Genomic DNA, 27389 nt, shown 5'->3' with positions numbered 1-27389 from the left:
GGCGCGCGCCATTTCCGGCCGACTTCCTCAGACGGCTCTGGTGGGCGATCGTGAGGCGCCGGAGGACGTTCCCTGCGGCCGGAGCCATGGAGATGCCGCTGCCGCCCGACGGTGAGGCCTAACTCGGGCCGGGCGCCGTTTCTGTCTCCCGGAAACCCCTAGTCGGCTCACCCCGCCTCACGGGGTTCCCGGGCCTGCGAGGGGGCGGGGCTCGGCCTCCCGGGTTCGCCCGCGGCCTCTCGCGTCTGAGCCCGCGTTCCCGGCGCGCGCGCGTGGCCCCGATCGGGATCCGTACGAGGGCGGCCGCTCCCGGCCAGGGGCGGCCAGGGGTCGGGGCTCTGGGCGCGCGAGTTTGGGCTGGCCCCGCCGACGCCCCGCGTGGCCTGTTCTCTTTCCTCCAGACCAGGAGCTCCGAAATGTCATCGACAAGCTGGCCCAGTTCGTGGCTCGCAATGGGCCCGAGTTTGAGAAGATGACAATGGAGAAGCAGAAGGACAACCCGAAATTCTCGTTTCTTTTCGGAGGCGAGTTCTACAGTTACTACAAGTGCAAGCTGGCGCTGGAGCAGCAGCAGCGTGAGTCGCCTTTGGCCCTCGGGCTGCCCCTCGCGCGATTCCGCTCCCGGATTCCAGTCCGGGCTCTGCCTCAAACCACCTTCTTTTGGGTCGCTCCCCCCCTCTGCGAATTGGGGCAGCTCGGCCTGAGCGGAGCGGCTGCTGGGTCAGGAGATTGAGGCAATCGATTCCCCTCCTGGGCTGGGAGCAGGCATGCGTGTGTTGTTTTGCAGACGTGGCGATTGAGGTCAGCAGCAGGGAGTAACTTGTTCAGTGTTTCCCAGGAAGGAAACGGTGGAGACCCCGCAGGCCCTCCCGCTTTTCTCTGTCTTCGTTAGAGTTCCTGTGATGCCTGTACTAGTTCAGAGTAAAAAGAATTGATTGTCTTTCCGGGTATGAGTTGTTGACCAGTGTTTATTGACACTCTTAGCTGGGTGCTGGGGCATCTGGCCCTGTACTGAAATTGCTGAAGGTGGTGCTGGGAAGACCCAGCGGGCCTTTGAATACGAAATGGACAGACAGTCACCTGAGGTGAGCTTGCTGAGGGCAGGGGTCACATCAGCTTACTCAGGAGCAAATCGTCAGTCCCTGGAGATGCCAAATAAATAAGTAGGGCATTGAAAGTTGACTGCTTTCTGGAACCCCAAGCTCTCCACCCAGGCAGACCTTGTCCAGATGAGATGGTTGTTGTGCCCTGAGGTTTAGCTCACAGGTGTGGAATAGAATTTGGTGAGGCAGACAAAGCAGGTCCAGTGGTTTGGACAAGCAGAATGTGCTCAGGGGTCCATGAGAGATCCAGCCTGGAACCTGGGTTTTCTTTCTTGGTCCAGGGGTTCATCTGGTTCCTGTTTATATTTGCAGGGGGTGGGGTGGGGGGGTGGGGAATATTAGCTGTCTGAAATTATAAACAAGGCATTGCAGGTGCTAGCATGTTTCTGGAGCAGCGTTCCTTAACATCAGCATGCTCTAAGCTCTGGGGAGCCACGCAAGGCGGGCGACAGGGCCGAGGGCATGTCCTTCAGTCGCCAGTGTGGTGGACAGACCAATGGATGGGAGTTGAGGGGTGGGGGGCAGTGAGGAATGAGGCTGGCTGTTGAGAGTTGGTAATTTCTGGATTTGGTATGAGTGTGCAGATGGGGCAGGTGATGTTAGGGAGTAGGATTTAAGGGGTAGAATGATTAAATTTGGTCACCTCTCAGATTTGAAAGGGGTGGCAGAGTAAGGAGGGACCAAGGAGGGCCTTGGATGAGCCCTGACTTGGGCCTCTTGTGGTGAGAGCTCCCTTGCCTGGAGGTGAGGAATCGGGAGCTGTAACTGGAGGAAGTGCAGGTTGCTGCTAGCAGGGAGAGGTGGGGGTCGTGCGGTGCTCCCTGCGGCAGTATCTAAAGGAAGTGTCTCAACTAGCTGGGTGACGAATGAGGATGGGAAATTGTTCCTGACAGAAGAAAGAGCCTGTGGAGGGGCCTGAGCTGGATAACAGGGAACTGACACGCAGGGAGGCCGAAGCCCAGGGAAAGGACTTCCTGGGGCAGGTGAGGGTGTGGCACAGAGAGGGCAGGTGAGATCGCAGCACAGAGAGGGCTGGCTGGCGGAGGAGGTGGAAGATTGTCCTGAAAGTTTCTTGGTTTGCTGCGGGGTTGGGCAGTAGAGCTGACCCTCACTCTGTGCTTTGTGGGATCCTGTACCCAAAGCCTGTTCCCAGCCAGTACTTGTCAAACTCTGCAAGAGTTCTGATGTTGTTTTTTTTTAAATTCTTGATCAGGTGTTTATATAAAGTACAGTAAAAATGCAAAATGGTGGAGTACTATAAAAGTGTCAAAATGCTCTCTTTCTGCGTCTGTACTCTAGCCTCAGAACTGACCAGTCCTGCTCCGGGGACTGTGCAGGGAGCAGCAGTAGAGTGGCTGCTGGGGGTGGGAGTGGGGGTGGGGGTCACGTCAGGACCAGACGCAGGAGACCAGCTCCACAGTGACACAGGTGATGAGAGAGGATGCAGGAGGCTGGCTGCATGGCGTGTGGGAGGGTGCCAGGGAGAAGGTGCCCAGTGTACCTCCCTCCTTTCTGGTGCGTGCTGGGGGGGCATGGGGTAGGGTGGAGCACAGGAGGAGGGGGCTGGAACCTGGGGTGAGGGGCAGTGTGTGTGTGTACCACCAAAGCTGGAGGGGCCCAGGGTGGAGAGAGTGGAAGGGGGTGAAGCAGCCGGATGAGCCTCAGCTGGGAGCTGACTGGAGTTTGTAAAGATGGAGGCGCCAGATGGAGAGCATTGGGTGCTGCTGGGGAGGAGCCAGGAGAGAGAAGTTGAAAAGATACCTGTAGACGCGATCTGTTTCATGGATCCGTGTCCGGGGGAGGGCAGTGCAGATTGAGGGGGTGCAGTGGTGAGGGGACCTGGCTCAGACCCACTCAAACCAGCTTAAGCAGTGACCTGGCGCCGAGTGGGCGGCGCTGGGGCCCTGGCTGGGGCTGCCACCCTCCGCCCTTGTTTTGGCTTTGCCCTGAAGCCAGTTCTTTGTGGGGGGTAGGGGGATGTGGGCTCCGGCTGGGCCTGGTCACTCTCAGAGCACAGGAGGCATAAAGGTGGACAGGAAGGCTCCCTTGTCCAGGCCTCCTCATGAGTAGGGGGCTCTTCCCCAGAGATGTCTTACCTGTTATCTGCTGCCATGGGGCCTGTGGCCCCAAGTGGGGAGGGTCCCATTCCTGGGCACAGGAGCCATGGGCAGAGTTGGGCAGTGGGGGAGCCGGCAGTGCATGCACTCAGGCTGTGGGTCTTGCATGTGAGGGGTGGGGCACCCTGGGGAGACGCCCTCCTCTTCCGCAGCGCCAAGGTGGGGGCCAACCCCTGGTCTTCATGGGTTCAGGTGCAGGTGTAGGAATGGGCCGGCTCACTGGGCTTTGGCTAGAAAGGGTAGTGGTCTGGGACCGAGCTGGGAGGACACAGGAAGGCAGGGGCCTCGGGCGGGGTTGGAGTTGGGTGGGGCATGTCCCCTTGGCCTCCCCAGGACAACTGAGCCCCTCTGCCTGCTAATGGGATGCCTTTCCTCACCTGCCAGTCATCTGCAAGCAGCAGGTCCCGGAGCTGGAGCCACCCACCTCTCTGCCACCCCTGCCCCAGGCTCCGCTTGCCCCTGCTGCCCCCGTGCCGCCCACCCAGGGGGCCCCGTCCATGGATGAGCTCATCCAGCAGAGCCAGTGGAACCTCCAGCAGCAGGAGCAGCATCTGCTGGCCCTCCGACAGGTACTGGGGCTGTCCTCTCCTCCCTGCCCCTCCTGGCACCTCAGTTTTTCTGTCTGCAAATTGCAGTTAACACCCGTGGCTGCCAGGGTTTGTTCACGGGCCTCAAGTGCTGAGAGCAGACCTGCCCGGAGGTGTGTTCGCCTGAGCACTTGCTGCCCTGGGGGCACCTGTGTGAAAAGGTGTCCTGGCCGGTGGTGGGGAGACTCTTGTCCCTGTCACCACCTGACATTCTTTTAAACTCGATTAAGAAACCGAGATGTCCCAATTACCAGCCCGTTTTTATTGTTAGGTTCAGGAGGTGGAATTCCTGTTGGGTGGCGACGTGCGCGACCCAATCTCCTTCGCTTGGTGCCCAGGCGGGGGGGACTCGCCCGTCTTCTTAACGCCTGCCCATCTCCTGGGCCAAAACGCGCTTGTTTCCGTCCTGCTGGGGAGGACGCTGCCCTTCGCGGGTTGGGGACTGTCTCCTTTCCTTGTTCGTGGTGCCACCCTGCGCCCAGGCTCATCTTTCCCTCCCTATGCAATCCTGAGTGCAGGTGGCATCTCCTAGTGCCTCTCACCTTGCGTGTGCTGCGGGCAGAGACTTGAGGGGGGGGGGCTCAGGGTGTGGGGTGGCGACTCTTGTGCTCACCAGCCTCGACTGCCCGGCTCCAGGAGCAGGTGACGGCCGCTGTGGCCCACGCGGTAGAGCAGCAGATGCAGAAGCTCCTAGAGGAGACGCAGCTGGACATGAACGAATTTGATAACCTGCTGCAGCCCATCATCGACACATGCACCAAGGACGCCATCTCGGTGAGGCCTGTTCCCTGCCAGCCTGTGCGGGTCCAGGGCGTGGGGCTGACCGTGGATCCCGAGCACCGGCTCTTGCTCACCCGCGTGTGCCTGGCCGCTGCAGGCTGGCAAGAACTGGATGTTTAGCAATGCCAAGTCCCCACCACACTGCGAGCTGATGGCCGGCCACCTCCGGAACCGCATCACGGCCGACGCGGCGCACTTCGAGCTGCGGCTCCACCTCATCTACCTGATCAACGACGTGCTGCACCACTGGTGAGCGCCCTGCCCCCCTCTGCACGGCCCCGCGCCTGGGACACCCTGTGTCCTCTCTCTGTCTTGCTCTCGTCATCTGTCTAGCTGCTCTGTGGTGATTGGCAGCTCGGCTGGGTGGGTCCCGGGATGGGATCATGCATCCAGAGACCGTGGTGGAGGTTCTGAGACGCACCCCACTGTTTGTGCCCCCCTGCTCCTGTCCCCAGCCCCCACGCCATCTGCATCCTCCTCAGCTTGGCTGCTTCCCTGGACTCCTTGTCTCACTCGTGCTGCTGACCTCCCTGGGTCCACTGTGCCTCCCCCCCCCGACCTTGGGCTCTAACTCCCCTGCAGGGCCCAGGCTGAGCCCCCACACTGTCCTCACGGTCAGCTCCTGCGCCCCTGGGTCTGCTGCTGCCATCAGGACTCTCCTCTTTCTGGTCCCCTTTCTAGCTCAGGCCTCTCAGGGACACTCCTACCCCTCCACGAGGCCACCAGACCCCTACCCTCTGAAGGTCAGGCACATGCTTTCTGCATGACTGCTCTGCCAGTTGGCATTGATGCTTGATGCCGAAGGCCAACAAAAGATGCCAGAAGGAAGATCGGAGAGGCCAAGGGTTAGCTCCTTTGGCCGCCATGTCTGGCCTGAGTAAGGATGGACGGCTTTGGTAGTTCCACAGCCCTGTTGGAGCAGAACACCCTGGCCCAGTGTTCTGAGGGGGAGAGTGCCCACCCCTCTCTCCCTCCATGCAGGTCCTTTCTCTGGCCCCAGCTTCTGCTACTTCAATGGCCCTGAGCCCCCCATTCCCCATTCCTGGTCAGCCAGCTGCCCCTTTCTGTGGCATCCCTCATTTCTCTCCTGAGCTACGAGCAGCCTCTCGGCACCTTCCCTGCTCTCCTGTCCCGCTCCTCTCTGCCCCACCTCCTTCCTGCGCTGTCCCCTTCCCCCTGCGCCCAGAGCGCCCACTGTCTTACGCTCCCTCATGGAGCCTGTCAGGTGAGAGGCCATGTTTGGCAGCAGAGCCCGCCCCGTTTTGTCCAGTACCCTGCCCCCACACACGGTGCTCCGGGCTGCCAAGGAGGGTGGGAGCAGGCTGCCGGGCCCCCTGCCTCTGCTCATCATGTGCATGCGCGGCTCTGTGGGCCTTGCTCGGCCCCTGCTCCTCCCACACCCAAGGGAGAGGCGCCCTCGGCCCTCCAGGTGGGGCCCTTTCCCAGGAAGGCTGAGGGTGCTGTGGCTGGAGCCTTGATGGTAACGGGTGTGTGGCCGGGTCCCGCCAGGGCCCTGATGCGCGGAAGGTCTCTCCCTCACAGCCAGCGCAAGCAGGCGCGGGAGCTGCTGGCCGCCCTGCAGAAGGTGGTGGTGCCCATCTACTGCACCAGCTTCCTGGCCGTGGAGGAGGACAAGCAGCAGAAGATCGCCCGGGTGCGGGGGCTGGGGGCTGTGACCAGAGGGATGGGGGCGGGGGCGGGGGCCGGGGCAGGTATGTCCTCCACTGACCGCGCCCCTGGCCTCATGTGCAGCTCCTGCAGCTCTGGGAGAAGAACGGCTACTTTGACGATTCCATCATCCAGCAGCTGCAGAGCCCAGCCCTGGGGCTCGGCCAGTACCAGGTGTGTGTCCCCCTGTGCCATGCCAGCTTGGGCTGGCTCACCCCTGCCCCACCTGTCCCTAGGTGGGCTCTGTGGGGGGCGGCAGCCTTTCGTGCACCCAGCCTGCCCTGCTGTGTGCAGTGGGGGCGGGGTGTGCTTCCAGCCCTGGCTGCTGCTGTGGCTGCAACAGCTCCTTGGTCAGGTCCTTCAGGGTCTCTAGAGGGTGGGTTGGAGCCCCGAAAGGCCTCTATGGGGCTTCTGCTCCATGGGGGGGGTCTTCTTTTTTTTTTTTTTTTTTTTTTTAAAGGAAAGACAGAGAGAAGGAAGGAAGGATAGAAGGAAGGAAGAAAGGGAAACATCTTTTAAACATTTTCTTGTTTTATTGTATTCTGTTTCTCCGTTTTTGTTACATGGGCTGGGGCCGGGAATCGAACCGAGGTCCTCCGGCATAGCAGGCAAGCACTTTGCCCGCTGAGCCACCGCGGCCCGCCCATGGGGGGGTCTTCTTTTGGGCACCTCACCCCCATGGGAAGGCCTTACCTGCAGCAGGGCAAACCGGGAAAGTCACCGTGGGCTTCTGTGACGTGGAAACAGGCCTCTTCTGTGCCTTGTGTCGTGCTGAAACCACCCGCTGTGACAGTGGTGGTGACGTGTGCGCGGCAGCTGGTGTCTCGAGTGGCTTCCTTGTGATTCCACCCGGCACTCACCGCAGCCCGTGTCTGTGCCCCCCACAGGCGACGCTCATCAGCGAGCACTCCTCGGCAGCGCAGCCTGTGCAGCTGGCCTTCCAGCAGCAGATCCAGAGCCTCAAGGCGCAGCACGAGGAGTTCGTCAGCAGCCTGGCCCAGCAGCAGCAGCAGCACATCCAGCTACCCCCGCTGGAGGCAGAAGTCAAGGCTGCGCCGCCCCCCGCCGCGCCGCCCCCAGCACCAGCGCCCACCCCAGCCATCCCACCAACCACCCAACCCGGTAAGGGGTCCCCACTGGCCCAGGGGTGACAGGGCTCCCCGAGATCCAGCTCTGTAAGCACCGATTCCCTGTTACTTCACGGTAATGGAGCCAAAACCGTAGACAAAGCAGATAGTTCCCATCCTGTGCAGACCGTCCCAAGGAGCAGAGATGGAGTAAAGCTGTTCACGTTGTCTCATTAGACCAGGATGACTTTCTTATCAGAGCAGAAAAGGCGTGAGGACACCAGACATCGACAAAACCCTGCCGGGTGATTTGTAAAGATGTCACGTCATAGCCAAGCAGTCCTTGTCCAGGAGCTCAGGGCAGCCTGACGTTTGAGAACCGGTTATTAAGAGAATTTTTTCCCAAAAAGATGTTTAGGTGCAGGAAAAGCATTTAATGAAATTTACTTGTGATAAGAATTTGGCAGAGGAGTCCACGTATGTGAACTTCACCCACATAAACCTTCCAGAGAAGGCATCTGTGTCTCAAGGGGGGCCCAGTCCCCTTCTCTCGGTGGGAAGCAGCCAGCCTTGTTTGTGGTGGGGGCTGGGAGGTCCTGTGGTGTGGCTGTATGTGGAAGTAGGAGGCCAGGGGATGCCAGCCTGACGTGGCAGCTGAAGATGGCTCTGGATGTGTCCTCCCGCGGGATCCCTAACTGCTCCTGCGGCCTGGTTTCAGATGACAGCAAGCCCCCCATCCAGATGCCCGGCTCTTCTGAGTACGATGCCTCGGGAGGGGTCCAGGACCCCGCTGCCGCTGGCCCCCGGGGCCCTGGGCCGCACGAGCAGATCCCCCCCAACAAGCCGCCCTGGTTTGAGCAGCCCCACCCTGTTGCCCCCTGGGGCCAGCAGCAGGTACTGTGTGACCCCGTGGGCCTGGCGGGACCACGGGCGGGTGCCAGTTGGGGGACGTGGTGCAGTGCGTGGGGCCTGGGCACAGCTCTGCACGGAGCCCAGGTGGGCCGCGGGGTCGTCGGGGCTTCTCGGAAACGTGGCCCTGAACTGTGTGCAGTGTTTTGAGGGCTCAGGTTCCCTGGGGTTGGAAGCTTTTAGGCCCGGGAGTGTCCTGAGCCCCCTCAGTGGCCCTGGCCTGTGGCTCTTCCCAGAGCCCAGTCCTCCAGGTGGCATGTACATGGGGAGGGGCTCTGTGTGGGGGTGGGTGTGTCTCTTGCCCATAGCTCACCAGTGCCGGGGCCCCTCAGGGACGGGGCCAACTGCCCACCGTGTGCAGCACCCGGAGATGGCGCTCCTATGCCAGAGGCCAGCGGAAGCAGCCCATGGCTCCATAGGGCTTGGTGTATGGGAATTGTCCCTATTTGTAAACACTTGGCTTGAGTTCAAGGGTCTGATTTTGGGGCCCTTCTCAGACCAGGGCTGCGGTGGCCTGGGCAGCCTCCCGAGGGTGAGTCGCGACACCCCACACGTGCCTGGGGATGGGCCTGCTTGTCCCCGGCCTGGCATCACGGCTGGGCAGGAGAGCTCTCAGCTTGTGGCCCTCGTCCCGAGCAGGCTTCCCAGAAGCTAACTGAGATGGGCACTCAAGGGCACGTTGTTGATTTGGGGTTGGGGGGACCCCTTGGAGACTTATGACGGGCAGAGGGCAGCAGCCAGGGGGTATCACAAGGCCGGGGTCTCTGCGGGCACCTGGCTTGACTGCTCGGGGCTTGAGAACCAGCCCAGGGTGGCTATTCCACATTGTCCTGCCTGGGGGGCTGGGGTGGGGGCCCTGATGTGCTGCTCCAGCTGGCTGATTGTTGGGCCCTGGAGGTAAGGGCTAGGGACTGGGCAGGCACAGGGTGGCAGGTGGGGGTGGCAGGCTGAGGGCGCTGTGCTCTGGCCCTCTGGGGTTCATGCCTGCCCTTTGCTTTGCAGCCTCCTGAGCAGCCCCCCTACCCGCACCACCAGGGGGGGCCGCCCCACTGCCCGCCCTGGAACAACAGCCATGAGGGCATGTGGAGCGAGCAGCGTGGGGACCCCGGCTGGAACGGGCAGCGTGATGCCCCCTGGAGCAGCCAGCCCGATCCCAACTGGAACAGCCAGTTCGAGGGCCCCTGGAACAGCCAGCACGAGCAGCCGCCCTGGGGCGGGGGCCAGCGCGAGCCGCCCTTCCGCATGCAACGGCCCCCCCCACTTCCGCGGGCCCTTCCCGCCCCACCAGCAGCACCCGCAGTTCAACCAGCCGCCACATCCCCACAACTTCAACCGCTTCCCGCCCCGCTTCATGCAGGATGACTTCCCCCCGCGCCACCCCTTCGAGCGGCCACCCTACCCCCACCGCTTCGACTACCCCCAGGGGGACTTCCCTGCCGGTGAGGGCCCCTCCACCAACCCTGCTTGCACATGCATCTTCCCTCCCCCCAGAGTGGGGCCTGGTCTCCCCCATCTTCCAGCCAAGACACCTGGCCTACGCACCCACTGGGACAGGAGCAGGCTTGTCCTTTTAGTCTATCCTCGGCCACAGTTTTCGTTCTAAAGTCAGCCAGTGTCTCCTGTCACCTGGGACAGGGCGCGCTGTGGTGGTGGGATGGCGGGTGGTGGGTGTGGCTGTGCACCCCTCGTGGCGCCCGGCTGAGCCCTGTGTCCATCTTGCAGAGATGGGGCCCCCACACCACCACCCCGGCCACCGCATGCCGCACCCTGGAATCAACGAGCACCCGCCTTGGGGTGGGCCCCAGCACCCCGACTTCGGCCCTCCCCCCCACGGCTTCAACGGGCAGCCCCCCCACATGCGGCGGCAAGGCCCCCCCCACATCAACCATGACGATCCCAGTCTGGTCCCCAACGTGCCCTATTTTGACCTGCCTGCAGGGCTCATGGCGCCCCTCGTGAAGGTAATGGGGTGCTCCACGGCACTTCCCGCACCCTGGGAAAGCCAAGGGGGGCCCATTTCCTCAGCCTGTCCCCCTCCCACACAATCGGGGTCCTGCTGGTGAGTCACTGCCAGGGTTCATGTGACCCTGTCCCTGTGCTGAGTGAAGAGACCCGGCCCTGTGACCCTGCAGTGCCAGGGTAGGCCTGGGCCCACCAAGTGAGCCTGGAAGCCAGGTTGGAATCTAGAGCTGTCCGGCCGGGCCTCGGGTACTTGATGCTCAGTGACCCTCTATCCTGGCTCTCAGAGTCCTTTCTAGGGTCTGGTGACGGAAAGTTTGTTCAGAAAAGGAGGGGGCTCTGACCTAGCCCCAAGGGACACAGGGAAGGTCAGCGTCAGAGGAGAGGGTGAGATGGCTGGGGGCAGGCAGCACAGCAGCTGGGGGCTCTGCTGGCCTTATCAGTGGGGCTGCCGCTGCCTGATGGCTGAAGGGTCTGGCAGGGCCAGGTGAAAGGTCCTGGGTGGATGGGTGCAACTGCCACCGCTGGCTCGGGATGGGGAGGAAGCCTATGGGGAGGTGAGGACGGGTGTCGGGGCTCCTCGGTGCTGCCATGGGCTCAGGTTGCCCCAGGCAGAGGCTGCGCCCCCAGCCTCATTTTTTAAAGGGGCTTTGGGACCACCCACTGCCCGGAGGAGGGTGGACTTCTCAGGAAGGGGGGCGTGAGGACCTGGACACTGCAGGCGGCTGTCACCCTGGCTGAGCCTGAGCATCAGTGGGCTGTGGGTAACAGCTGTGTCCTCTCCAGCTGGAGGACCACGAGTACAAGCCACTGGACCCCAAGGACATCCGCCTCCCGCCCCCCATGCCACCCAGCGAGAGGCTTCTGGCTGCCGTGGAAGCATTCTACAGCCCTCCGTCCCACGACAGGCCCCGCAACAGGTGGGTTTGGGCCATGAGGGAGGGACCGGCTTCCTCGGCAGCCTGCCGGGGAGGGGGGGCTGGCACCCGCCTTCGTGTCAGGCTTGGGAGCCTTGGCGGGCACGTGGGTAGTTCCTGAGTCTGGAGGCCCCTCCGCCCAGCAGCCCCAGGCAGGGCGTCAGCGCGGAGCTGGAGCCAGCTGTGGGGCCCATTGAGCTGAGACACAGCAGAGCACGAGCAGCTCGGGTCAGGTCGGGCTTTTCAGCCCCAGCCAGAGGCTGTGTGCAGAGGGGGCAGGGCAGGTGTCACTCCCCGTGGCCTGCAGCCCCCGATGCCCTGTGCACGGCCGCGAAGGGCTGCTCACGGAGCCTGGGCTGTCTTGCAGCGAGGGCTGGGAGCAGAATGGCCTCTATGAGTTCTTCCGAGCCAAGATGCGGGCCCGACGGAGGAAGGGCCCCGAGAAGAGGAGCAGGTGAGGGTGGACCAGGCTGCGGGTGGGCCCAGGGGGCGGGCGGGCTGTCCCCCGACTCACGCCCCGTCTCCCCACAGCGGCCCCTCGCGGTCACGGAGCAGGTCCAAGAGCCGGGGGCGCTCCTCCTCCCGCTCCAACTCCAGGTCCTCCAAGTCGTCCGGCTCCTACTCGCGCTCCCGCTCCCGCTCCTGCTCGCGCTCCTACTCCCGCTCCCGCTCCAGGTAGGGAGCCCCACCCAGGCCGGCCAGCCCTCTGCCGCCGTCACCTGAGCCTGGGCTCACACTGACCGCCCTCTCCCTGCAGGAGCCGCAGCCCGTCCCGCTCCTCGCGTAGCCGCTCTCGCTCCCGCTCCCGCTCCAAGTCCTACTCCCCAGGGAGGAGACGCCGGTCGCGGTCACGGAGCCCCAGCCCGCCGTAAGCCTCTGTCCTGGCCCCTGGCCGCCCGTGGGGACACTTAGAAGACATGTGTCAGCGGCACCCCTGGCCACTGGCCTTAGCCCGTGACAGGCGCCCCCTCCCTGCCTCCTGTGACGCCCCAGGTGGTGGAGAACCCCGTGTGACCCAGCCACTCTGGGGGTAAATGCCCCTTGCCCCTTGCCCTCCGCCCTCAGGGCCCTCCCTCATCTGGCTGCTGGAGGACGGGAGAGACGTGGGAGGCCTGTGTGTCCATCCCAGACCGCCGAACAACACACGCTGCCCGCTGGAACCTTCTGATGATTTTCCAATAAATGTGTCAGTTAACTTTTAAAAAAACGTAACCTGTCTTAATTTTAGTTCCTCGGCTGGTCTGGGTTCTAATTCAGCTCCACCCATCCCAGATTCAAGACTCGGAGAGGAAAACAAGGGACATCAGATGCTGGTGAAAATGGGTAAGGCTCCGGGGACCATGGTGGTGTCCCTGGGAAGGGTGGCTGGCGCTCTCCCCGCGGGCCTGCTGCTCGGTTGATCGCTGCTGAGTCTCAGAGGCGCTGAGCCTTGAGTCTCCGCCGGCCGTGCTGGCGCGGCCACATGTGTGCATGTTCAGGACATCACCTGAGGTGTCCCCCAAGTGGCACAGCCAGCTGCGTCAGGGCAGGTGCAGGCCATGGCGGTGTCTCTGTGGGTTGTGACGAGCGTCCCGTCTCTCTCCTCAAGGATGGAGCGGGTCTGGCGGCCTTGGTGTGAAAGAGCAAGGGATCCAGGACCCCATCAAGGGGGGGGACGTGCGGGACAAGTGGGACCAGTACAAGGGTGTGGGCGTGGCCTTGGATGACCCCTATGAGAACTACCGCCGGAACAAGAGCTACTCCTTCATCGCCCGCATGAAGGCCAGGGACGAGTGCAAGTAGGCGCCGGGAGCCACGCGGGCTGCTGGCTGCTAGACCTTCCGGCCCGGTGGTGGGAGAGCCCCAGCTCATCCTCACAGCTCACGTGCACCAGTCCTCTCCTTCAGGGCACCGCCGGAAGAGACGGATGCTGGCCTGTGCCTCGCTCAGTCTAGTGGAAGGCCCAGGCTTTGCCCACAGACCAGCTGCTCGTGTAGCCAGCCACGCGACCCCATGCCCCTGCTCTCCTTCGCAGTGAAGCCAGGTGTGCTAGGCCCTCTGTCCCCAGAGAAGGACACGTGGCATCAGAAGGAAGGGCTGTTTGGCATCTTCCCTGAGTTGCACCTGAGCCTTTTAAACCAGGAGGGGCCGGCCCGGAGGAGACCAGGAGAGGTGGGCCTCTGCCCACTCGGCTGAGCAGCTGGTGAAGAGAACAGACGTCGGGCCTTGTCGCTGCTCATTCCCTAGAAATGGAAAAACAAAACCTTTTTTGATTTGCGAAGTTAAACAGGGCTTTCGTTTTCACCCCACATGGTTTAGTTTTAGAAGACTGCTGTCAAGCTAAAACCATCCCCCGTGAGATCATTTGAAATTCAGCTCCTGTAACACACACTGGCCCTTAGTTCCATTCTTTTCGTTGCACACGTTGGTATTTCTCAGTTGTCAGCCACTTGCTGTGTAGGAAGAACCCGCCATGGGAAGCAGGTCTCAGCAGCTGCAGGTGGAAGAGGGAGGCCCTCCGAGACGCCCCATCCTTAGTGCCTCTGCCCGGTCCCCCCTCGGAGGAGGCTGCACTCTAGCCCCTGGTGCCAGGACCCATCTCAGGCTGCATGGGGAGAGCTGCCCCTGCGGAAGCCGCCTGCAGGGTCGGCTGTGCTGGGCCTCGCCGGCAGCTGGTGCGGTGCTGTGTTTGTACAGGAACATATTTGAAAGTTCTTTTCAACGAGATGCAAAACCTTCTCCAACTTTTCAGCCCAGTGTAGTAAAATAGATTTGGTTTTGTTCTGGATTTCCTGTAGCTGTGAATTGTTCAAATGTGTCTGATTCAAGATACGTCAACACGTGCTGTAACTGTTTCTTGTGGATTTAACTGTTTTGCCTTCGAATAAAGACTTTTTTCCAAGAACTCACTCCTGGGAGTTTCCATCAGCCACGTGCACAGGCTGGGACAGAGGTGAGGCCCGCAGACTGAGCTAGGGGCTTGGGCTCAGAGCTTGTCCCCAGTATCTCGCCAGGGGGTTCCCAGCTCAGTGATGCTCTGGGCCTCAGTTTCCCCATCAGTAAATGGGCCAACTTGTGCTGACTTGGGTAGAGCACCTTAGTGGAGCTTGGCCTGCTGGGAGTGGAGACAGGGTGTCCACCCAGGCCCTGGCTGCCTAGGCCTGGGGGTGGCCCCTGCCTTGTGGGTAAGGAAACAGGGCTGAGTTCATGGGTCAGTCCACAAGAAAAGTGAGGCTGCTCCTGGGCTGCTGTAGCCCAGCCCTGTCCCCAGAAGCAAGCGGCCGGGTGGGCTGGTGCTGGGGCCTCACCTCGTGGCCCTCAGGGCTCCTCCCGCACCTGCTCCAGGGCGTCCTCCAGCGTCAGCGGGGCCGGCCTGTGGTGCCTGATGAACTGCAGGACAGAGCACATGGGCAGCGCTGGGGCGGGGGAAGGACCCAGGGCAGTACCCATCCCTAGCAGGCTCTGTGCGTGGCTGATGGTGCCGGGAGGCGGGTGCTGGGCGGAGCGGGTGCAGGGGCTGGGGAGCGGAGGTCCAAGTCGGAGGAAGGAGGGAACCTGAGCGAGGGCCATGGGCTGGGGCAGACCGTGGGCTCAGCACCATGGGCCCAGCCAGGGAGCCTACAGGAGAGTCCCAGGGGGTGCAGTCAGCATGGTCCAGAGAGGGGGTGGGGCACCGGCGCAGGTGGGGCACCGGGGCAGGCTCTCGTGGGCTCCTGCAAATGCACTGCAAGGGGTGTAGGTGCCAGAAGGTTCCTGCAGGGCGGCCCGTCCCGCTGGGTCAGACTCTGCAGTGCTGGGACACAGGGACACAGGACACCCCTCAGCCTTGAGAACCAGGGCTCCCGATGAGGGGGCCACAGGGCCGTCCCAGCTGGGAGGCGAGCACAGAGCCGGCGCCCGGGCTCCATGCTGTCGAGCGAAGCTGTCCGGTTCGGGTGCTTGGACCGTGAGGGGCTACTGAGTCCTAACGTCCCTGTCACTCAGAAATGCTGCCACAGACGTGCAGGCGAAGCGAGGAAGGAGCACGGTGCGCAGCGGGGCAGGGGAGGGAGGGCCTGCTTGCAGGTGAGACAGCCCCCGCCATGCCCGCGCCTGGCATGGGCCGGCCTGAAAGGGGCCCAGCGAGTGGCCGCAGAGGCCTGTGTCCGGCAGCTCCGTGGGCAGGACGCATGTGGGCTTCTCATGGGGGGCCAGGAGGGTGGGCAAAGCTTCCCTGGGGCCTCGCTGGCCAGGGTCTGTCCGTGCAGGGCAGGGACAGGCCCCCTTGTGGAGGTCCGAGCTTGGGCCGGCGGGCCCCCTGCCCCCCCGCGCCGCGTCACCTCTTTGGCCTCCTCCAGGCTGTGGTAGTGGAAGCTGTCCTCGTCCAGGGCCCGCAGGACGGAGCCGTGCAGCTGCCGACTGGCCTCCAGGAACTGCCGCGTCAGGCTCAGCTGCTGCCTCAGCAGGTCGTGGAGGGCGAAGGCGGCCGGGCTGTAGGTGGTCAGCGCTGCGGGGCCACCGTGTCACTCCGGCGCCCCCACCCGGCCTCGCCCCTGACCCCGTGGCCCCCACACGCAGCGTGTCCACCTCACACCAGGGACAACGGCAGAGCCAGGATGACCGTGTTTCCAGAAAGCCCTGGTACTTTCCCGGAGTCAAAAAGCCTCGTCTGTCCCTGCCTGTCTCCAGCTGCAGTAAAGCGCCTGCTCTCTGCGGAGCGGTGCATGAATTTGCTCCCACTCCAGTTGGAAAGAGGACTAAGGGCCTCACTGCCCTGCAGAGACAGAGGCCTGATAAATTGGCAACGAAAGCTGTGTGACCGTGACCGGTGTCCGTCACGAACAGTAGAGAAAACCTCCAAAGTGACATGGAGGTGAACAAAATAGATAAAAGCATTTCACCTGTTACAACAGTTTTAACAGCTGCATGATTAAAAGAAACCTTGTTGAGAAAATTCCGAGGGCATAATATAGTAGGTTCTAGACGGACCCTTCCTTGTGTGTCACCTGCCTTCCATGGCCCACGGGCACTTGGCAGTCAACACTCTTGAGGGGGCTTTCAGGACTCCCTGCTGCAAGGTTGGGTGCTGCCCGCACCCCCTGACTCCCTTGGCCACAGCAGGACAGGGCCATGGCCGCTGGCTTGTGGCCAGTGCTAAATGCTGGCCACGCACCCACAGGGGCAAAACCACGGACCCAGGTGGCCGGGCAGAGAGGGCGCCTCGTGGGGTGTGGAGCTTCCTGTCTGGTCTGATGCTGGGACTGCTTCCATGAGAGAAATGCGGAAGCTTCCAGACAATACCGCTGTCATGTGGGATTCCGAGACACTAGGCTATCACCTCCCACCCATGGTCCCTCGGCCCCACGCTCAGGGGGTGCCGTGCTGCCGAGAAGCACAGGAATGTGCAGCTGAAATGCCAGGGCCCCCCCAGGCCGGGCCCCTGCGCCGGGCCATTACCTTCAATGGCGTCTGCGCTGACGACATGGCTGGTGACGGGCGTGGGGTCCGCGTAGGTACCTTCCGGGGCAGGGTTTAGGGCCGCCGGGCCGGCTGCTGTCATGGGGATAGAGAGGGTGGGGTCAGTGGGCAGGGTGCAGGCAGAGGGCAGCGGAGTGCGGCCCTGAGAGCGGAGGGCCCCGTCCTTCTGCCCTCGGAACCCCAAGGCCCTATTCTCGCTTTTTTCTCAAAGCTGCGTAGGGTGGGGGGCAGGGAGGGTGGGAGAGGGGACAAGGGGGACACACATCCGGCGTCACTGTCTGTGCCCATCACTCAGCCAGGAGCAGGGATGGCTTTGTGTTTAAGCTCTGCTCTGGACCCGTGTGGGTGCTACGCCCCGGCCTCGCCGCCCTAACCCCCCGTGTAAGTACTGTAAGACGGGCCCGGCCATGCTTCCCTTGACCCGTGTGGTTGCCGTAAGACTCGTCCCAGCTTTACTGTGGTGTGGCCGCAAAAGGTGGGGCCTCCCTTAGCTGCAAGCTGCACTTGGGGTGGGAGGGCTGGCATGTGGCACTGGGAGCAGGCCACGTAGGGCACGGAGAACCCCCCACCAAGGGAGCCAAACTGGGACGGAGCCCCTGAGCTGAAAACACCCAGATGAGCCCCTAACAAATATGTGACTCTTGATACTGTGAAACGATAAATACTCATGGCTTAATAAAAAGCCAGCTGCACCCGCCCTGCTCCCAGCTGTCCTTGGCTTCATCCCCCAACACCCCCACCCAAGCAGGTAGAACTGGCTAAAACAGCTGTTGGGGTCCCTGCAGGCTGGAGACGGCTACAAGCAGGAGGCGGAGCCTCGTGTAACCGGGCTGGCCCGCCCTTGGCCTTCCCTTCTCCCTCCGGCTCATCCTTGGCCCCCTGGGCCCCACAGGGCTCTGCTGGGGCTGCCGCTCTCTCCTCACGCTGCCAGGCTGAGCATAGGACAACGGGTCACAGAGTTTCAGGAAAGCTTCTCTTGAAGTTGCAAAAGATATGGATCAAAAGGCGTGATCTGCGGGTGGAGTTCTGGTGAAAGCAGTCCTCCATCCCATGGCAGTGTCTTTAATCTCTTCCTGGGGCTTCTCTCACTTCTGGCTTCTTCTGGTTTCTGGTTTCTGTTGACTGCATCTGAATTTCCTGTCTTTATAAAACCTTCAGTTAAAAAAAAAAAAAAAAAAAAAAAAGGCGTGCTCTGGCTGGCAAACCCCACATTACTGGAAAGGCCGCCTGAGGCCGTGGGAAGGGGAGCAGGGCTCCTGAGTCACAGGGCCTGGTTTCATACATTTTAGCACTTCCTAGCGATGTGATGTCCCGAATCCAACCAGCTGTCACTGTGAGAGACAGATCCAACAGGAAGTGCCTCACCCTGCCCTGAGGCCAGGTCCCCAATAGCACAACGGTTTATTTGCTCCAAATAATCCAATGAAAATGATATCCTCTTCCGCAGTCCACGAGCCTGCCCCGTCTACAATGAGTGCCTGGATTTGAGCACCCCATGGAAGTGGGAACCACTTGCGCTACCCTCGCATGGCTTTCCGGTAGCTCCTCTGTGCTCTCTGCTTCCCCAGGTCCTCTCGCTTTATTCCAGGCCCAGGAGCAGCAGGCCTGCAGGGCTTTGCACTCCGAGTCCACAGAAGGATCCGGTGTGCTGACGACCGATGGCATCGGAGAGGCAGCTCTGAGAGCCTCAGGCAGCGCGGAGGACAGTGGGGAGGGTCGGGCAGTCCGGAAGGTTCCTGGGCTCTGGATGCACACCACTTGGCTGGTGTCCTGCTCAGTGCCGTCCCCAGCTAGACAAGCCACTTGGCCCACATGTGGCGTGGGCATGGCTGACCTTCAGGACAGGACTGTCCCCTGTGGCAGGGGCCTCCCGGGCACTGTCTGGGGCCGGGCTTTCCCCCTGGCGCCCCTCCTCCCCCGGGTTACGACAACCAAAGTTGTCTCCAGATATGCCTGCTATCCCCTGGGGGCTGCAGCACCCCCGGGTGAGAACTGCTGCCCTCGTCTTCTACTCTGAAGCCTCTCCAAGCGTGGCAGAGCTCAGAGGACATGGGGCTTGCCCGGGCAGCCACCTCCCTCTGTGGAGAGGACGCCCAGCTGGTTATGAACATGGGCCCGGCCTCCAGGGCTCTCTCTGGGGGTCCCGAAGGCCAGGTGGGCCAAGGCCGTGCTTACCTCTTGTCCACTGGGAGCAGAAGGCAGGCTCAGGGGTCTGCACGGCCTTCTCCTTCACAATCACCCTGATGACTTCCTGAGCCCACCTCCTGTCAGGCTGGGGCGGAAGTCGGGGGGCGTCCCTTTCCAGGCTTGAAGTGAGTTCAGACGAGGCTCCCAGGCTTCTGGCAGGAGGCGCCTGGCAACAGCCCGCTGGCTCGGATGTCGTCGGACTCGGTGACCCTTCGAAGTCTTCAGACTGCTCTGAGCTCACAGTGCTCGCCGCGGAGTCCCCAGAGGCTGACGTCCTGCTGGCCGCGCTCTCCCCGCTCAGGAGCTCCGAGACCTCGCTCTTTGTGGGAGGGCCCCCTTGGCCGGCTGAGGTGGCCTTTGCAGCGACCGCCATGCTCCTCGCCTGGGCCCGACCTGGTGCCCCTGGCCTGGCAGGTGCTTCTGCCCGAGAGCCTGGGGGTGACGGCTTCCCCCGCTGGGCGCTTTCTTCCTGAAACCAAGAACAGCACAGAGAATGGGGAAAACATGCGGAAAACATGCAGAAGATGTGCTGAGAACACACTGTGAGCACGCCCGCGCCTTCCGCACGCAGCGCACACCAGTCTGGCTCTCGGGTTTGCGGCTAAGGATGGCGGATGACAGTCCTGGCCCAACCCGCGTGGGTGGCCTGTGGGAGACGTCCCCAAGGTGAGTGCTGGGGCAATGCACCCGGCGGGGTGGGGGTGGGCCCTCTCGGGGGCGTCATCATGTACATCGGGGCCACTTCCTTCTCTGATGCAGGGGCACCCTGGCCACCCCCATCAGGGCACACAGGTGTCCACCCAACATGGTGGCGTGTCCCCTGGCGGCAGAGGTGACTGAGGTGCCGCAGGGGCCATGTCTCCAGGCCACGGCCTACATGTGACAGCCGGCGGGACCCACCTGCTGCTCCAGGTCTGGGCTCTCACTGGCAGCTGGAGGCAAGTCATCAAGGGAGAAGATGTTTATTCTGAAATCTGTAAACAGAAACTCAGCATGGCACTCACACAGACTTACTCCCCAAGGGGCCCTGGCATCGCACGCGCTGGGCTCCGTTGGTGAGTTAAAGCAGAAGCGCAAATGCAGGCCCTGTCCTCAGTAAGCCCGCCTGGGGGCTCATCTGGGCCAGGGCAAGCCTGACAAGGACCAGGTGCAGATATTTTTGGTTTTGCGCCTGCACGATCTTGGGCCTATGACGGTCAGTGGACGTGGCTGCGTGCTGATAAAACTTGTATTTGCCAAATGGGCAGCAGGGCAGGCAGAGGAGGGTGGGAGGCAACAGGGGGCGCCAGGGTCCTGGGAACACAAGGAGGGACTGAGTGGCACCGACCAGGCTGCCCCTCACGGGCCCAGGGCCCAACGTGCCACTCCCGGGCAGGTCTGAGCCAGGCCAGGTGGTGCCGGCAGCTCGGGCGATGGCGGGCACGGAGCAGCTCCGGGGCTCTCTCCACCCCGGCGCCCAGGACGCCCCCTGGCCGTGCCTGTCTCAGGATCTGGGAGACTGCTAGTGGGCCTCTCGGTGCCTGGAAACTAGTCTCTCGTCGTCTGTCCAGCCCCTGGAGGGCAGGGGACCTGTGTATGTGTCCTGCGCCCCTGACACTACACCCGAGTGCAGCCCAGGCCTGCGGGGGCGTCTGGGGCCTGATTATCTAGTTGTGACTTGGTTAAATGGCATCCCTGAGGGGCCCACTGCTGCCTGCAAAGCCAATCCCATTACCTTCTCCTTCCCTTTTAAACCAACACAGCAGTCATGATGTTGAAAGCACAGAATGCTTTCCGGTGATTCAGGGCTTGGGTCTCCTTCCCTGCCTCTACAAAGGAGGTGCGTTTCCCTTTCACAGAAGGAAACGCTGAGCTGCCTTTTGGCTGTGGGGCTCCAGGTGGATAAATACATTTTTTCCAGGCTTTTGCTCCTTAACTGCTCAGGTTACTGGACAGAGGTTTCAAAGACAGACAAAATCTGCCTGCCCCCTCCACCAGGGAAGGAGGGGGAGCAGACGAGTGTGGATGGGGCGACCATGGGTCCCTGAGGGGATGACCCGAGGCCACCGAGCCCAGGACCCCAGTGACACCGGCCCCCCAGCCTGTCCCGGGAGGCGGGCCCCAGCCCCCCAACCTGTCCCAGGATGCCCCTGCACATCCTGAGTTAGAGACCCTGCTGGAGTCCAGGGGTTACCCTCAAGGCTGTCGCTGGCAGCTTCTGAAGCCTCTGCACCTGAGGGCACAGCCTCGCTCCATCCGGGGGAGGAGCCCGGCGGGGTGCGGCCCCTTGTGGAAGGTGATCTGGAGCGGGTGCCTGGGTCAGAGGCCAAGCTGCCCGGGTCACGAGTGGGTGGGGAGGGGGTCCTGGAGCCAGAGTCACTCAGGGTCCTGCCTGAGGATGGCGGGGTTGGCAGCTGTGGGGTCCCGGAGAGCCTTGGGCTGAAAAGTTCCTCGCCGGGTAGAGTCAGCATTGAATCGTCCTTCTGCAGAAACGGAGAGAAATGAACGCGCCAGGCCTGAGGATGGAGGCTTCACCTGGCAGCAGTAGGGCTGCTGGTGGGGGGCATGTGCCTTCAGCACCTGGCCCCTTCCCCTCTGTGTTTCTGGTATTTCTTTAGATAATATCGTGGTGAGGCTGGAGAATGCACCACCACCCAGGCGGGTCTACTCTGCCCCCCGATGCACGCTGCTAATCCCACACCATCTAAGTTAGGCCCTGGCCGCCCTGGAGAGCCCAGGTCAGGCAGCACCAAACAGACATGTAGAGGCCCCCCCAAGCAGCCCACACTCCACTTCATGCCGCCGGGGTAGGGGTGGAGGCTACAACTGAAAAAATGGAAAATAATAGTGCAGGGGAGGAGGCAGGAGACAGGAGCCTCATGCATGACCGGTGGGGATGTAAAATGTGCAGCCACTGTGGAAGCAGCTGGACGTTCCATGCAAGTTAGACACACAGTGACCGTCTGACCCGGCAATCCCCCTGCCAGGTGTAACCTGGGGAGGAGAGCGGGGGCGGCAGAGGGGCGCACCTAGTGCTCCCCACAGCCAGAGTCACCAGAGCCAGAGAGTGAGGCCGCCTCTGCCCACCAACAGGTGATGGGGAAGAGAACGGGGCCACGCACACCATGGGATGTTATTCAGCCGTAAAAAGGAATGAATACAAGTTAAATGCTGGCCTACTGAACCCAACCATTCCTCGCCCACCCTTTCCCCAGCACCTTCAGGTGGCGGCAGCTATGAAATGCCACCGGTGCTGTGGCATGGAAGGAGCCAAGCCAGAGGCTTTGTTTAAAAATTCACAAACACAAATAAAACCTCACCGAGAATCGTTTTGTTCGTTTTCTCTTGCTGACTTTAGTGCTGGTGAAACCCTGATTTTCCTTTTCTCTGGAAGATTCCGTCAAGCTTCCCAGCAGCACTTTCATCTCCTCTCCATCACTGTCTGGGGAATCAAACGTTCTGGTGGGTTCTTTCTCTTTGGGTGCTGGAAAACTCCTCCCTTTCCCAAGCTGTACGGCAGTGGGTATATTCACAGCGGGCAGTTCCTTCTTCTTTAGGAACCTGCTGCCCGCCCCGTACCTCCCCCTACTCGCGGGAGCTGGGAGCTCTCGGGCGTGTTTCTGGGGAGCGCTGCCTGTGTTCCGTGGGGGAACTGCCGCCGTGCCCCTGGGGGGGGTCTCCTCTGCTTCCTCGGGAAGGCTGTCGTCGTTGGCCCCCGCACCCACCTCCGAGGGGGGCAAGCCCGCGCGCGCTCTCCGGCTCAGGATCCTCGTTTCTATCTGGGCCAGCCTGGTGAGCGCGGCGTCAGCCCTGGCCCTGGAGGCTGGGGTCGGGGGTGCGCCCGAGGACAGCCAGGGCCTGCTCCCCAGGACGGGGCTCTCTTCTGGGAGCACGTGTTTCCCAGCCCTCATTTGGCTTCTCTTCGGAAATCTGCTTGGACTGGGTGTTGCACTGAGAAGATGTCTACTGATGCCCAGATTTCTCATTTCTTCCATTTTTGAATCTTGGAAGGAAACGTCGCTGAAATCACTGTTGTCACTGAATAGATCGTGCCTGGGGCGGCTGGTTTTTCTTGCTGGAGCTGTTCTGGGGAGAGAGGGAAGAATGACAATGCACAGTGAGAATGCCCGGCGAGCGGACAGGGCCCTCGGTTTCCCGGTGGCCCCCTGTGCCATCCTGCTGCAGTCTTCACCTTGAGCCCACTGATGATGGCGAAAATGTCCAGACACTGCGGTGGACAGCCCTGGGACTCCGTGGGATGCCGGGCCCTTGGGCTAGAGTTCGTATACCTTTATCATCTCGTTTCTTCCTGACAGCACCCCAGGAGTCGGTTGCTTGTCGCCCCTTCACAGAAGAGGCGATGGAAACGGAGGACCCAGGTCACCTGGCCAGCACAGGCAGAGCCACGTTCCCACCTCAGGCCCCACTCCCAGGACAACAAGCCAGACCCGGAGCTTTTGGCCTTGTGGGAACCAGCCCTGCATCCCAGCCACACCACAGGCAGGGCAGCTCCCTCTGCCCAGAGGGCTCGGTGTTCTCCCACCAGCTACGTAAACCCAGTGTGGACAATTAACCAGCTCCCCCGAAAATCTGACTTCCCTTCAAGTGTGAGAACCATTCCCAGGGGGACGGGGGAGATGGGATACCTATGGAAAAACACATCATCTCCCCCCACCCCATTATGGGGTGAACTGTGTCGTCCAAAAAGACCCACCCAAGTCTGACCCCTGGTTCCGACGATGGATCTGATTTGGAAACAGGGTCTCTGAAGACAGGATTAGTCAAGATAAGGCTAAGCTGGAGGAGGGCAGGCCTGCCCCGACAGGACTGGCGTCCTTATGGGACGAGGAAATGAGGACACACAGACAGAAGGAAGGGACAGAAGATGGCCTCACGGAGACGGGTGCCAAGGGATGGAGCAGAGGCCAGGAGGGCGCCTCACCCAGGCTTCAGAGGGGGCGCGGCCTGTGCTTCCAGCCTTCAGAACAGGGGACAACGGTAAGATTCTATAGTTTGAAATTCCTGGTTTGGGGTCCTTGGTGATGGCAGCCCCTCGAGACCGAGACAGCCCCACTGTGACATTGACCTGGGGAGAGGGCCCAGCACTTCCGTCAGCCTCTCAGAGTTCCTACATGCCTCTGAGGGACAAGAGGCAGCTGAAGAGTCCCAAAAGCTCTACAGACTCAAGAGGAGGCCGATGACAGCGTGCCTGGGTATGGGTCTGCTGCAGTCCCTTTCGTGGGGAATGGAGAAAAACGCCACCAAAATGTGCAAGGCACAGACCCGTTCGCCCAGCAGTTCCATGTCTAGGAATTTACCTCCACTTATACTCTCAAAAGTGCAGAGTTTTCTCTTGAACAGTGTGTTCAAGGAGATTCAAGGCAGCTGTGTATGTACTCGCCAAAAACCCAACCGTCAGTAAGAGTTGCCAGAGCGCAGAGACCCTCAGCAAATGAACGCCATGCAGCTGTTAAATAAATGTGTTGGCTCAGGCAAGTGTCACTCGTACCGAGAGAGGGAAAAAAAAAAAGCCATGAAACCTGGAACCCCTTTCCTTTTCTGTTCACTTGGAAAATGATATTTTTAGGGTTTCCAGCTTCAACAAAGGATGCTCAGTGAAATTTGAATTTCAGAAAAACCACGAACATTTTAGTCTGAGTGGGTCCCACAAGCTTTTATATTGAAAAATAAGTGTGTTCCAAATATTTTTATACTAAAAATTTATTTAAGCAGGGAATGCAAATTCAACAGGGTATACTGTACTATTATTTACTAAACCTGGCAAATCCTGTATTTAACACTCCTTTCTTTTTTTTTTATTAATTAAAAGAATTTAACAAACAAAACATTAAGATATTCCATTCTACATATATAATCAGTAATTCTTAATATCATCACATACTTGCATATTCATCATTTCTTAGAACATTTGCATCGATTTAGAAAAAGAAATAAAAAGACAACAGAAAAAGAAATAAAACGATAACAGAGAAAAAAAGATTATACATACCATACCCCTTATCCCTTGCTTTCATTTACCACTAGCATTTCAAACTAAATTTATTTTAACATTTGTTCCCCCTATTATTTATTTTTATTCCATATGTTCTACTCTTCTGTTGACGAGGTAGATAAAAGGAGCATCAGACACAAGGTTTTCACATTAACACTCCTTTCGAAGCTGAACTCAAAAATGACTTCGGCAAAGAAAAGTTTTTAATCTAAAGCTGAAGATTTGGTATAAGAATGAATTATGGTTACCATGGTTATTAAGTTTTTATCTTACTGTCCATTGCTCTGACGGGTGAGCTAGTTTGCTTGCTCATTTGCATCTTAAACCATCTAAGCATCGAGAGAGGCCAGCCCAGGCCTGGCCCGCAGCAGTGCTCAGTAGATGGAAAACCACACCTTAAAGAAACATCTGCAAATTCCTAGTCCGGAGTGATACCGGGAAGTTACTGACCTGCTGTGTGTCTCCGTTTTCCTCATCCGTAAAAAGGGAAGAGTGGAAAGATCAAAGGTGAAGGTGGAGTTATACAGAGGTCAGGTTTAACAAATGAGTATGACTGTGAATCATTACGCTCGTATTTCTTTTAGTCTCCAGTATCTTAGAGCAGCTAGAAGTACAAGAGCTTAAAATCGTGGAATTGTAACCGATACCAAACCCTGAAATCTGGTCTACAATCCAAACCCTGAAATCTGGTCTACAACTCATTGTTGCAATGTGCTTTGAAATTTATTTTTTGTATATGCTATTTTTCACACACACAAAAAAAGTCAACGGTGATGATAAATGCTCAAGTATATGGTGATATTGTGAACCACTGATTATACACTTTGGATGATTATGAGTATATAATATATATCAATAAAAAATGAATAATTAAAAAGGATCAAAGGAGAATGTGGAGTTATAAAAGAGAAGATAGGATTTAACAAATGAGTATGACTCATGAATCATTATATTGATGTTTCTTTCAGTCTCTGGTGTCTTGGAGCAGCTGGAAGGAAAAACCTGAAATTGTGGAACTGTAACCCATACCAAACTCTGAAATCTGTTCTATAATTGTGTGCTTTGAAATTTAGTGCTTTTTTGTATGTATGTTATTCTTCACAAAAAAAATAAGCACAAATTAAAAAACCAAAAAAAAGGGGGGGGGGGAGTGGCTATCACATCACCCCTGCAGGGTTTTTATAAGGAGCAAAGGAATTAAAGCAGGTTCTGCGTGGGCCATGGAATGATCACTTAAAGTTAGGCCACGCTTAGGGCACCTGCAAGATGGGGTTGCTTTTAGCTGCAGGGTGTGGTGACAGACAAGCCCCGGCACAGGATTTGGACATACACAGCTCGAAAGAGTGCCAATATCCACCTTTATTAACACCTGTAGCTGAGGCTGAGAATCTAGGCCAGGTTTTCGGGCTTCTAGTTCTCCATAAAGTCCCCCCAGCCTTCAACATAAAGCCAGAGCAAAAGATCTGAGCAGAACGATAACGTGAACGGCCAGTGGGCACATGGAAAGATGGTCAACTTCACTAGCTCTCAGGGAAAGCTAATAAAAACTGCAAGGAGATATTACTGCACAGCTGCCCAGATGGCTAGAATCGAAAAGACAGAGGACAGTCCCTGCTGACCCGGACGTGGGAAAACTGGACCTCCCATGCGGCTGCGGGGGGAGGGGAAGGTAAACCGGGGAGTCCCCGCTTTGGAAGTCTAGCAGTTCCTCAAAAAGTTAAACATGGGGATACCACAGGACCCGGCAGTTCTGCAGGAGAGACATGAAAGCTTCCAGCCACCCAGTACCTGCATGCCAATGTTCCTAAAGGGAGCAGGGAAACCACCCAAACGTGTCTGTCAGCTGAGGAAAGGACGGCAGGCCGTGGTCCATTGGCGATGGAGTATCACTCCGGAATAAACATGGACACTGACACGCCACCTCGTGAATGAGCCGCAAACACATCACGCCGAGTGAAAGAGCCAGATTCAAAACATCACACACCGCCCAGTTCCGCGAACACGCAACGCCCAGAACAGGAGGGTCCACAGAGAGAAAGCAGATCTGCGGTGTGCAGGGGCGGGGGTGGGAGTGGGGGCTGCACAGGGGAGAGGCGAGCTCTCCGGGGCGATGTTAAAAAGTTCCCAAGCTGGATTGTGGCGGTGGCGCCACAACTCTCGAGATTCCAAAAAAACAACCGAATTGCATACTTCAAGCAGGTGAATTTTACAGTATGGGAATTCTCTCAACAGAGCTGCTCAAAATGAAATAAACCGACCTCTGAAAACCCTGGCGCCCCTGAGAGCATCCCGGCTTTTGGCGCGACGAGCCCACACTCCCTGTGGGGGAGGGGGGCCCTAGACGGGGAAATGCCCGGCCGCCGCGCGCCCCGCCCCCGAGCGCGCACCCCTCCCCCCGCCACCCCTCTCCCAAGCCCGAGAGCAAAGCTCTTCCGCCGGGCCCGCAGACCTCTGTCCTCGCTGTCCATCCATGGTGGTCGCTGACACGCTTGGCGGGGCGCAGAGGCCTGAGGACACCGTTGCCCCAGGCAACAGCGCCGGGGAGGAAGAGACTACATCTCCCGGCCTGCACCACGCGCCGGGAGCCAATAGCACAACGGGTCATAATTGCTGGGGATGACGGGATTGGTAGTTCCGGGGCGGGTCCGGCGTGCACAGCGGGGCGGG

At 59.8% G+C, this 27389-nt stretch overlaps 2 protein-coding genes across 11 annotated transcripts; one reads left to right on the top strand and one right to left on the bottom strand.

Annotated features, from left to right (window-relative positions):
- CHERP (calcium homeostasis endoplasmic reticulum protein) lies at nucleotides 1-14023 on the top strand. The gene is given in 18 exon segments (XM_077121985.1): nucleotides 1-111; nucleotides 402-575; nucleotides 3605-3789; nucleotides 4444-4581; nucleotides 4685-4836; nucleotides 6130-6241; nucleotides 6340-6429; nucleotides 7143-7377; nucleotides 8041-8216; nucleotides 9234-9482; nucleotides 9484-9670; nucleotides 9954-10192; nucleotides 10977-11110; nucleotides 11475-11561; nucleotides 11639-11782; nucleotides 11865-11975; nucleotides 12336-12430; nucleotides 12696-14023. Coding segments are annotated over 18 exon segments (2727 nt in total). The 5' UTR covers nucleotides 1-86; the 3' UTR covers nucleotides 12890-14023.
- C11H19orf44 (chromosome 11 C19orf44 homolog) lies at nucleotides 12291-27356 on the bottom strand. Of its 10 annotated transcripts, XM_077121990.1 has the most exons (10): nucleotides 27172-27355; nucleotides 22289-22795; nucleotides 22030-22147; nucleotides 20904-21192; nucleotides 19631-19704; nucleotides 18719-19199; nucleotides 16523-16618; nucleotides 15406-15572; nucleotides 14395-14476; nucleotides 12291-13329 (listed from the first exon to the last, which is right to left on the bottom strand). In XM_077121990.1, the coding sequence occupies exons 1-9, from the start codon at nucleotides 27192-27194 to the stop codon at nucleotides 14405-14407; spliced, it is 1827 nt and encodes a 608-aa protein (XP_076978105.1). In that variant the 5' UTR covers nucleotides 27195-27355; the 3' UTR covers nucleotides 12291-13329; nucleotides 14395-14404. The 10 variants fall into 10 exon arrangements, with proteins under 10 accessions (XP_076978105.1, XP_076978102.1, XP_076978104.1 ...); XM_077121987.1 differs by having other exon boundaries at nucleotides 16523-16615; nucleotides 22030-22795; nucleotides 27172-27356; XM_077121989.1 differs by having other exon boundaries at nucleotides 20943-21192; nucleotides 22030-22795; nucleotides 27172-27354.
- Between the last annotated feature and the right edge of the window lie 33 nt (nucleotides 27357-27389).

Source organism: Tamandua tetradactyla, chromosome 11 (genome assembly GCF_023851605.1).
Source record: "Tamandua tetradactyla isolate mTamTet1 chromosome 11, mTamTet1.pri, whole genome shotgun sequence".
Taxonomy (NCBI): domain Eukaryota; kingdom Metazoa; phylum Chordata; class Mammalia; order Pilosa; family Myrmecophagidae; genus Tamandua; species Tamandua tetradactyla.
The sequence above is the reverse complement of the archived record's forward strand: the minus strand, read 5'-3'. Positions and strand labels throughout refer to the sequence as shown.